The sequence below is a fragment of the Diceros bicornis genome, chromosome 26, assembly GCF_020826845.1.
Source record: "Diceros bicornis minor isolate mBicDic1 chromosome 26, mDicBic1.mat.cur, whole genome shotgun sequence".
NCBI classification, from domain to species: domain Eukaryota; kingdom Metazoa; phylum Chordata; class Mammalia; order Perissodactyla; family Rhinocerotidae; genus Diceros; species Diceros bicornis.
In genome coordinates, this window is record NC_080765.1 from 5559165 (window position 1) to 5570664 (window position 11500).

At 39.1% G+C, this 11500-nt stretch overlaps 1 protein-coding gene across 1 annotated transcript in view; it reads left to right on the forward strand.

Annotated features, from left to right (window-relative positions):
* The window catches only part of LOC131422898 (NXPE family member 3-like), a 34101-nt gene extending 23476 nt beyond the window's left edge, over positions 1–10625 (forward strand). The window contains exon 5 of the mRNA XM_058570532.1: positions 10093–10625. Coding sequence (XP_058426515.1) covers positions 10093–10625 — 533 coding nt within the window. The remainder of the gene's footprint in view (positions 1–10092) is intronic.
* Positions 10626–11500: the final 875 nt, after the last annotated feature.

The following is an 11500-nucleotide window of genomic DNA, read 5'->3' on the forward strand; positions in this document are numbered from 1 at the left end:
CTGACTGATACACTAGTAATTCCTAATGAATCAATTTTTGATGTTTCTCTTTTTTACAGTAATAAAAATAGCCCTGCAATTTCAGTGGTTTGATGCAATAAAAGTTTATTTTGAAATCACCCAAAATCCAGTCAGTGTTTGGGAGCAGCCTTCCACACTGCTGTTCTCGAAGCTGTGACTCTGGAACCCAGGTCCCTCTCATCCTATGTCTCCATTGTCCCCTAGGGCCTCCCCAGAGGTCACTACTGGATCCTCTGCACCCATCCCACTGATAGGAAGAGAGAGAGAAAGAGAGAGAGAGAGAGTGGAGGGTTGTATGGGGTGTTTTATGTCCAGGCACGGAAGTGGTGTACATCTTCATTGCCCAAGTTCCAATCACCACAATCTAGTCATGGTCCAAACAAGGAATTTGGGAAACACAGTCTTTAGGAAAAGAAAATGGGGTGGTGAGCAACTAGCTAGCCTCCCATTGCCATCTTTCCAATGTATTTACATTAATTTTAGACATATCAGTGAACTGTGTTTATATTCTTATAATTATGTATTTTCCTCTTCATAGTTAAAACTAATACAATGATTTAGGTTCTTGCGTAGTCTTTTGTTTTTCCTTGTCTTTTCCTCCCTCCTACCCTTCTTCTCGCCCTCCCTCCTTTCTCTCTCTCTTTTTTCTTTCTTTCTTGTTTTTCATCAATACATATTTATTGAGCACCTGTTATGTCCAGGAACTGTTCCAGGTTCTAGGAATATGGCAGTGAACAAAACAAAAAAATCAAGATTCCTGTTATGTTCTGCATAAACTCCAGTGGAAAGACTCAGAAACAACTAACAAAATAAATATACATACAGTTCCAGATAGTGAAAAGTTCTGTGAAAAAAAATAGTATGAAAATGCAAGATAGTGAAGAGGAAGATAGATTAGATGGTCAGGGAAGGTGCTTCTAAGGAAGTTTCATTTGGGCTGAGTCCAGAATGATAAGGAGGCAGCTATGTGATGATCTTGGCAATAATCTCTGGCTCATTCAACTCTCTGCCTCTTTTACAACTATACCTGTTCACCTGAACACACCTGGAGAAAAACATTCAACCATGCTGACTGCTGTCACTTGAAATGCATGCCCACAAACCTCCAGCGGCCCTAATGCTGCACAGAAGTCACAGTGGTTCTCAAAATGTGATCCCCAGATCCGCCTCATCAGCATCACCTGGGAGCTTGTTAGAACCGCAACTTCTCACGACCCACCCCAGACCTACTGAACCAGAAATTCTGGGAAGGAGCTCAGCCTGTGTTTCAACAAGCCCTCCAGTTGATTGTGATGTGTACTGAAGTTTGAGAGCCACTGCCCTGGTCCCACCATATCACTCTCCTAGTTGACTACTTCACAGCTTCTCCTCTCTCCTGAAAGCTTCCTCAACCTCACACTCAGCTGATGACCTAACATTTTCTTGAACAAAATGAGCAATTGGAAATGAAATTCTACAGCCTCCTACCACATTTCCTCACCTATCAGCATCTGTATTAGTATTCTCTGTCTTCCCACCTGTTTTTGTAAATTAACTCTCCATGCTCCTCTCTACAGCTGGCCCGTCCACTTCAGCTCCAGATCTCACCCCTCTTCCCTGTTCAAGGACATCTCTCTGCCAGTTTCCCCTCTCCCTCCTAAATCATCTTCCCTCTCAACAACGTTATTTCCATCACATTCCCATCAGCATATAAACATGTGACTTTTTACTTTGTTTTCATATTCTTAAGTATTTGAGTCAATTACAGACATCATGACATTCCACCCCCAAATATTTCAGTATAAATCTTTTAAAAACAGAATGTTTTATATATATAACCAAAATAAGATTATCACACCTAACAAAATGAATAATAATCCTTAACTCTAATATCCAGTTGATAATCAAATTTCCTCTATTGTCCTTTAAAAGTCTATACAATTGTTTTTTCAAAGCCAAGATCCATTCCAAGACCTGGTTTTGTCCCTTGATTTCTTTAAGTCCAGGCTAGTCCTTTCTTTTCTTCACCCTTCTTTATGGAAAAGTCAGGACCACTTGTCCTGTCAAATATTTCATTCTCTGGATATTTCTGATTGCTTCCCTATGGTGACATTTAGTTTGTCCTCTATTTCTTGTATTTCCTATAGACTGGAATTTAGAGTTAAAGGCTTGATAGATTCAACTTGAACGTTTGCATAAGTGATGTTGTAAATTCTGTTTGCAGCACGTTGGGGGATGCATAGTATCTGATTATTTATCATCAGTGATCCCTCTACAGTACAGTTATGTTTTCCCGTTGGGACCAGAAAGGAATAGAGTGGTGTTATTTTGGCATTGTATGAATTCCAGAAATCTCCATTAACCATTCTCCTAATGATATTAACACAACTGACAATTATTGCCTGTATCAATCATTTTATAAGTATTACAAACGGGTGATTTTCTAACTCGATTGTTCTTTCTACTCTATTAGCCGGCCTTCTTTTACAAAAATAATGCTTTCTCTAATTAACTGGAGCTAATAGGTTAGCTTGAAAGATAGCTTCTCTTGGGAAGGCAAGAAAAAATTAAACTATTTCCCTTTAATTACCAATTTACAAAGAAAAGAGCTTTGTAATGGGCTTTAAAATGGTCTTAAAATGGTGACAAATGACTATCTTTTTTTGAGTATCATTATGGATACATGGATTTTTATAGATTTGGTGTGATCAAACCAACCTTTTATTCTAAAATCATTATTTTCTCTAATTATTTTCTTTCATTATTTTCTCTAATATTCCAATTTTCACAGTCTCTGCCCAATCACAAGTTGGCTCCTGTGTCCTTTTTGATGTACCTCCAGCATTAGAAAGATTCTTTGATTTCTGACAGTTATCGCAGGCTCACTTTGTACTATTCTGCCCCAGACCTGAAATTTGTTGATTCTCCAGGAATTCATGGGAAATTAGAAATTAATATCTGAGCACTGTAAGTGCGCATTATTATGGGGTTAACATTTTTTCTCGGCCATTCAATAGACAGAGAAGATGTAGATAGATGATAGATAGATTAAAAATCATGAATTCATACTGATATTTCAAATTTATTTTAGAATTAGTTTTATTTTCTTATTTGAATTTAAATTTGTACCTCATTTCTCTTATACTGAAAATCTAACAATACAAACACAATTACTTGTTTGCTGTATCCTATCATATTAAAAAAAAAAGTAATTTCAAAGAAACAATACCACTATTACAAGTAACAATAAAACCCCTGAGTGAAGTTGAAAGATCCATTTATAGACGAACAAGATTGTGTCAAAAGAACTCAGAAGCCAACTTGAAGAGGCGTCCATTGCACACACACAAAAAAGGACATATGACCATCAACGAAGACAAAAACTGCTGTGGATTGAAACACAACAGACATGTTTAAGTCCATGAATTTATAATGATAACGTTTTGGAGAATTTTAGCCAACCAACTTATTATTTTAAAAACTGATAAGTAAAGGGAAAGAATCAAGTCCTTATCCTGTCTTCCCTATGTAACCAAGTAGTTGGTGAGGGGAAATTTCTCTTTATAAAAATATTCCAGGGGCCAAGCTGGTGGCCTAGTGGTTAAGTTGGGCACACTCTGCTTCAGTGGCCCGGGTTCGGTTCCTGGGTGCAGAACTACACCACTTGTTAACCACGCTGTGGCAGCAACCCACATACAAAAAATAGAGGAAGATTGGCACAGAAGTCAGCTCAGGGCCAATGTTCCTCAGCAAAAAAAAAAAAAAATCCAGCTAATAAATAAAGAAGGAATGATAACATTAGAATAGCATCATTTTGGGGCTGGCCCTGTGGTGCAGCGGTTAAGTACGCGCACTCTGCCACGGCGGCCCGGGGTTTGCAGGTTCGGATCCTGGGCGCACACTGACACACCACTTGTTAAGCCATGCTGTGGCGGCGTCCCATATAAAGTAGAGGAAGATGGGCCAGATGTTAGCCCAGGGCCAATCTTCCTCAAGAAAAAAAAGGGGAGGATTGACAGCGGATGTTAGCTCAGGGCTAGTCCTCCTCACACACACACAAAAAAAGAAAATAGCATCATTTTGTAACCCCTAGTGAATTAATGGAGTTAGTTATCCTCAATAGCTGCTCATATCACAAAAAGTAGAGATATCCAGACAATATGTGACTCCTAATGGAAGCACACAATCATTACCTGTGAAGCATTGCTTCGCAAAAAAAACATTGTCCCCCAAAGTGGAATCTGAATTTGATCAAACCTCTAGATCTAACTGCTAGTTTATAGGAAATACAGAGGTTAGAGGAAAATGTTAAACACTATTGATGTTCTAAGCCAGACTATGGGAAACTACAGAACAAACCACCTGGTTTCCTTAACAAATAATTGCAATTGGAAAAAAAAAGAAGCAGGTGGAGGTGGGGGAGCTGATAGATTGAAACAGATTTAAGAGACACAGCCACCATATCACAGTGTGTGAAATTTGTGTCTGAGCAAACTGCAGTATTCCTTTGTAATTCTTTTTGTCCTCAGAATGCAGCCCCCTCAGTAAGTACAAAGAACTGTGTTGTGAAGTCACTTGAAACAAATTCTTTCTCTGTGTGGTTGTTAGCAATTTGATAAATATTTAGGTTTGTTTTTTTCATTTATGTTCCCAGTTTCAGGGATTGCACTTTTTTTTAGATTTAGTTTTTGAATATGTATTGCATGTACATGAATCAAAAGTCAAAACTACAGAAAATTATGCAAAGAGGTTTCCATAATTGAGGTTTCCTCTCAAACTCCATTTCCCTTCCATCTATGGTGAGTATTTTGTTGATTTCTTATTTATCCATCAGATATTTCTTTCTACAAATAGAATTTGTGTGTATGTATGCATGTATATATATTAATGGGTGTACATGATTTTATTTAAATTTTTATTATAAAATATAACAAGACAGAGAAAACATATAAAACAGTTTAACAAATTGTCATAAAATGATTACCCATATAACTTCCATCCAAAATAAGAAAGAGAACAAGACCCTCACTCCAGAAGCCCCGCTGATACCATGTCTCGCCCAAGTTATAACTCCTTCTCTGTCTCCCACTATTCTAGATGTGCTCATTATTCTAACTTTTATAATATTTATGCCCTTGTTTATCTTTATAGTTTTGCCGACTTATTGGGCATTCCTAAACAATATATGTGAATTTTGCCAGATTTTCAACCTCATATAAATGAAAACATACACTATGAATTCTGTTGTGTCTGACTTCTTTTGCTCAATATTATGTATTTAAGATTCATCCATATTCTTTCATGTAATTGTAGTTTGTCCATTTTCACCGTTACATGGCATTTCACTGTCTGATTATATCACACCGTATTTTTACATTCTTCTGTTGATAAGGCTATCACGAAACATGCTACTGTCGATATCCTTGTGTGTGTCACTCTTCACTCCCCATGAGCCTGTGCTTCTGCAGGGCGTCACCTGGCAGTGGTTTTGCTGATCAGCGCGTAGGTGTGTCTTGAGACTTATGGATTCTGCCAATTTTTAAAAAGTGGTTTTACCTGCTGACTCTTCCGCCAGCAGTTGTTGTTCCACACTCTTGCCAGCATTTGATATAATCATTTTGAAACATTTGGCAAAAATTATGGGTGTGTAATAGTGCCTCGTGATTTTAATTGGAATTTCTCTGATCACTTATGAGATAACACTTTATCTTTTTAAGTTGTGGATATTTGGATATCTGATTGATCTGGCACCATTGATTGAGCAGCCAGTCCTTACCATAGCTCTGCAGTGCATCCTCACCATGAATCAAGTGTCCATAGGTGGGTCTGTTTTGGGGCTCTCTATTCTGTTTAGTGAATCTGTTTGTCTATATCAGAACCAATACCACCCAGTCTTCATTACTACAGTTGTGTAATAATTTTGGATTTCTGGTGGACAAGACCTACATTTTTGTTCCTCTTTAAAAGGGCATTTGGCAATTTTTGGGCCTTCTGCACCTCCATGTGAATCTTTTTAATCAATTTGTGGAATTTCAAAAAAAATTCCTGTTGAGATTTTAATTGTGATTATATTGAATTTGTAGTTCAACTTGGTTTCAACTGAGATATAAACGTGATATAGCTTTCCAGTAATACTATTCTTGTTATTGATTTCTAATATAATTGCACTGTTGCCTGAGAATACATTTCACATAATTCAAATCTTTTGAGATTTAATGAGACTTGTTTTTGGCCCAGTATACAATCAATTTTGTGAATGTTCCACATGTATATTCTACAATTGACAGCTTTATAAATAGGAATGGTTTTAAAATCATATTGTTGAAATCTTCTACATCATTACTAACCTCTTGTCTACTTATTTTACCAATTACTGAGGGATATGTATAAAAACCTCCTAGAATGACTGTGAATTTGTCTGTTTTTTCTCTGTGTGTGTGTATTTTGAAATTTGCTTTATTTATTTATTTAATGCCATATTATTAGATGCATAGCTATTTAGAATTACCATACATTCATGGCAAATTGAATTTTTTATCATTATCAAGAAAACTTTCTTATTTCTAGAAATGATGTTTGCCTTAAAGTCTATACTAACTTTCTTTGGTTACCATTTGCATGGTTTATCTTTTTCTACTAGATTTGTTGGAATCAGGATTTTATTTGAAAAAATACTTTTATGTATACATAAGACCTAAGGCAACGTAATCTTATTCTGAAGAAGAGTTTTCATTCCTGCAAACATCTAAGAGCGCTTACAGTCTAGAAACAAGGTTTGAAGTTTTGTGGGCCATCTAGGTAATGCCTGGGAGTACAGTACACACCAACATCCAGAGTAAAGTTCTTCAGTTTCTAGCCCAGTACAGGGAATGTTACATTAGGGTTTCTCCCTTGGTGGATTCTAAGTTCCAACCCCCGTTGTGCCAGCCTATGAAGCCACCAAAAATACATCTCCACCTCTCAGTGAATTTGCATGGATTGGTAAATGATCCCAGGTCAATCTTGTAGGGTCTCAGGCCAAAAGCAGAAAATATTTCACTAAAGTCTTCCTCCTTGATTGCCAAAGGGCTTTGACCCATGGTCACTCCACCTCTTGAGAATGAATGGCAAAAGCAGAGCTTCATATCTCTGCTGTCTTGACTCACAAATAACCCCAGTTCAGAATCAGCCCTCATCCGTCTCTTTGTGCTGCAATCCTTTCCTTCTTCTCTCTTGATAATTTTTTAAAACTTTTTTTATTCCTTTTTTTTGTTGTCTTCATCAGGGTAGTTGGGCCAAATCCCATAGTACACCCATTAGCAAAAGGTAACCTACAGCATAGACCATTCTGCACCTTTTTTCCCCACTTAATATATTTGTCATATATCTCTTTATCAGTACATTTTTTATTGCTGTACAAGACTCATTTTATGAATGTCCCTCATTTCTGGGCACCTGGTCTTTTTCAAATTTTTGCTATTATAAACAATGCCACCATGAATAAACTCATACATGTGGTATTTGTTATTTTTTCAAGTGATCCTGTAGGGTAGACTCCTAGTAGTGGCATATATCAAATAGTAAATGTAAATGTAAATTTGTTCGATATCGCCAGAATTCCCCATCTTACACTTCCAACATCTTACACTTCCTCATAGCTTCAACAGGCTATGTTGTTTGAAGTTTGGATTTTTGTCTCAGTTGAAAAGATGAAAGATCCAACTCATTCAAATATAAACAATTTATTTAATTGCCTTTATATCACTACTTGTACTTGGTATCCTCTTATTTTTCTGGTCTTTCCTTCTCAGTCTCCCCCTCTACCCATCCTCTAAATAATGAAGTTCTTTGAGGTTATTCTTGGACTTTCTTCTTTTCTCCCTCATCATGATCTTCCTAAGTGATCTTGCTTATTCCTATGGCTCTGATACCATGCGTAATTACAATGAATTCCAAATTTATCTTTCTCACCCAGACATCTCTTCTGAACTCCAGCTGCCAACTTGATATCTCCATGTGGGTGCCTCTCAAGCATCCAAAAATTCAATATAGCACTAACTTCTGGATCACCTTCCTCCTCCCCCAATCACTAAAACGTAATCCAGACTTCCTGAAACATAGTGAGTACCATTATCTCCCAACTGCTAAAACTGGAAATCGGGGACTCATTGATATCTCCTATTCTTTGATGCTAGCATCCAACCAATTATCTAATCCTGTCTACTCTACATCAAAAATATACCTGTTTCAGTTATTTGGGATGAGTTCTGGAGATCTAATGTACAGCATGGTGACTATGGTTAATAATACCTATTGCATATTTGAAATTTGTAAAAGGGTAGATCTTAAGCGTTCTCATCATACACACAAAAAAGGTAACTATGTGAGGTGGTGGATATGTTAATTAGTTTAATTGTGGTTATCATCTCACAATGTGTATGTATATCAAAATTTCATGTCATACACCTTAAATATATACAATTTTATTTTTCAATTATACTTCGATAAAGGTGGAAAAATTTAGCTACTAAAAGAAAAAAATATATGTATATGTAAATCTGGAAACCACTCTCTTCCCTCTATCTCTACTTCTCTCCATCCTTGACCATTATCAAGCCTATTGTAAAGTCCTTTAAACTGGGCTTCCCATTTCACTTCTTAGTCCCCCTACCTCCACAGCAGGTTTTCAGAAAAGAGCAAGTATGAGCTTTTTTTTTTTTTTAAGTTTTATTTATTTATTTTGTGAGTAAGATCAGCCCTGAGCTAACAACCATGCCAATCCTCCTCTTTTTGCTGAGGAAGACCGGCTCTGAGCTAACATCTATTGCCAATCCTCCTCCTTTTTTCTCCCCAAAGCCCCAGTAGATAGTTGTATGTCATAGCTGCACATCCTTCTAGTTGCTGTATGTGGGACGCGGCCTCAGCATGGCCGGAGAAGCGGTGCGTCGGTGTGCGCCTGGGATCTGAACCCAGGTCGCCAGCAGCGGAGCGCGTGCACTTAACCGCTAAGCCACGGGGCCGGCCCAAGTATGAGCTTTTTAAAATGCAAATTGGATTGTGTTACTCACCTTCAGTGGACTCTAATTTTCCTTGGGACAAACGTGAAAATCATTAACATGCTCTACAAGAGACTACATGACCTGACCTTGCCTATATCTCTAACCTCACCTAATGCCATTCATTGTGCTCCAGGAGCACCAACCTTTCGGTTTCTCAACATTTCCAACCTCCCTTCTGCATCAGGAAATCTCTCTCACCCAAGAGACAGCAAGCTCTATGAGGGCAAAGACTTTCATTTCTTTTTCACCATTGTATACAAAAGTACCCAGAACAGTGCCAATTTGTATGTTTGGAATATTGTTAGATGAATGTAGCCAAGAGTTATTAACAGCATGAACTAAAAGTTGGATGCAAGAGTTGGACATAGGAAACCTTAAAAATGAATAGTGAATAGGACTTGCAAGACACAGAGAGGTATCAGATATGACTAAAGGCTGACTGACGTGGGATGGTGAGGGGAAGTTCAGGACATAGAGAGAAAGATGCGTGCAGAGATGATAGATTCATTTATCAAGGCAATGTTCAAGGCAATGGTGGAAATTAGAGAGAAAATATTGAATAGGCAGTGGGAAGTGTAGAGTCAAAGCTCAGGAAGTCATCAGCTCTTAGACAAAAACTGAGGAGGTAGAAGTGAAATTCCCAAAGGGTAGATGATAAAGAAAAGTGGATAATAGTGACAGAATTTTAGGGAACGCCTTCCTTTACAGAGTGCAAGGAAAATAGGAAGCCAACTATTGAGCAAAGAATGACCAGAAAGGTAGAAAAAAATGGGATAATGTAGTGTTACAGAAAGCAAGAAAGGAAGGTTTTCAGAAGAGGTCACCCAGCACAGGTAAGCCAAATGCCTTAGAGAATTAAAAGCAAACTGAATAGGAGTTTTGATGGATAATAGTGAGATCCTTGGCAACCTTGAAAATTTAGGGGGGAAGCATTAGGGTTTAGGGACAGAATGCTTATGTCCTGGGAAGTGGAGACTAGAATTTTTATTTGTACAAGACAATAGGTACACAGTCCTGTGTCACCACTAAGCCTCCTCTCTCATCCTCCCCACAGCCCTGAAGCCAGTGAATCTACATGCTGTATATCAGGGAGGGCCCCTGATGGCCGTGGAGACCACTCAGGGCATCGTGCTGCACTGGCGGGCCCACAGCTGGCCCCTGCGCTCCCTCCGCATACCAGTGGCCTCCCTGCACTCTGTGGCCCAGGAGCTGAGAGGCCTGGCCGGGGGCCCCCACACCGTGGTGGTGCTGGGCCTGGGTGCCCACTTCACCACCTTCCCTCCGTCCATCTTTGTGCGACGACTGGCAGGGATCCGGGCAGCCGTGGCTGCACTGCTGGCCCGGGAACCCCGCACTCTTGTGGTCATCAAACTGGCCAACACCGGCTACAAGTCCGTGTATGGCAGTGACTGGTTTACTCTTCAGCTGAACCGGCTCCTCCGAGCTGCCTTTGCTGACCTCCGTGTGGCCTTTGTGGACGCCTGGGAGATGACCTCTAGTCTGGCCCTGCCCGACAACATCCACCCAGGACGGCTCATCGTCCGCAATGAGGTGGACTTCCTCCTCTCCTTCATCTGCCCCACCTGAGCACTTCTGCGGGTCCTGAGGCTATATGGACGGAGGCCATCAGAACTGTGAAGAGGACCACAGCAACGATGGGACCCCGAACTAACAATGATTCAGAGAAGAGTGGTTACCCCAAGACTTACTTCCTAGGGTTAATCACTGTTAACATTATGGTGACCATCCGTTCATACATCTGTCTATGCATCACATGTATACATGTGTAATTTCACATAAATGAGATAATATTTTACATACTTTCTTTTTAATTCCCTTTTTTGGAAATTTTTATTGGTTTAATTGTAGATTATGCAGATGTAAGTAATAATACAGAGAGATCCCTTGTACCATTTACTCAATTTCTCCCAATGGTAACATCTTGCAAAACTATAGTTCAATATTGCAACCAGGATATTAACATTGATACAATCCACCAATCTTATTCAGATTTCCCTAGTTTTATTGTACTCATTTGTATGTGCATGTATTTAGTTTTATGCAACTTTGTCCCATGTATAGCTTTGTGTCTAATTCTTTTGTTTTTTTTTGGTGAGGAAGATTGGCCCTGAGCTAACATCTGTGCCAATCTTCCTCTGCTTTGTATATGGGACGCTGCCACAGCATAGCTTGATGAGCAGTGTGTAGGTCCATGCCCGGGATCCAAACCTGGAACCCTAGGCTGCTGAAGCAGAGCATGCGAACTTAATCACTATGCCACCAGGCCGGCCCCTGTGTCTAATTGTTTAGTATCTGTTTTGTAGCCTTGCAAAGGGAAGAAGACAAGGCCCAAGAGTTTATCCAAAGTAGCAAGTCTAGTAGGAGAGCCCTGGATAAACTGGGGTCTCAAAGGACTCTATTTTCAGGCTAAGGGTAATACAGAGCTATAACTCCAGACCCAG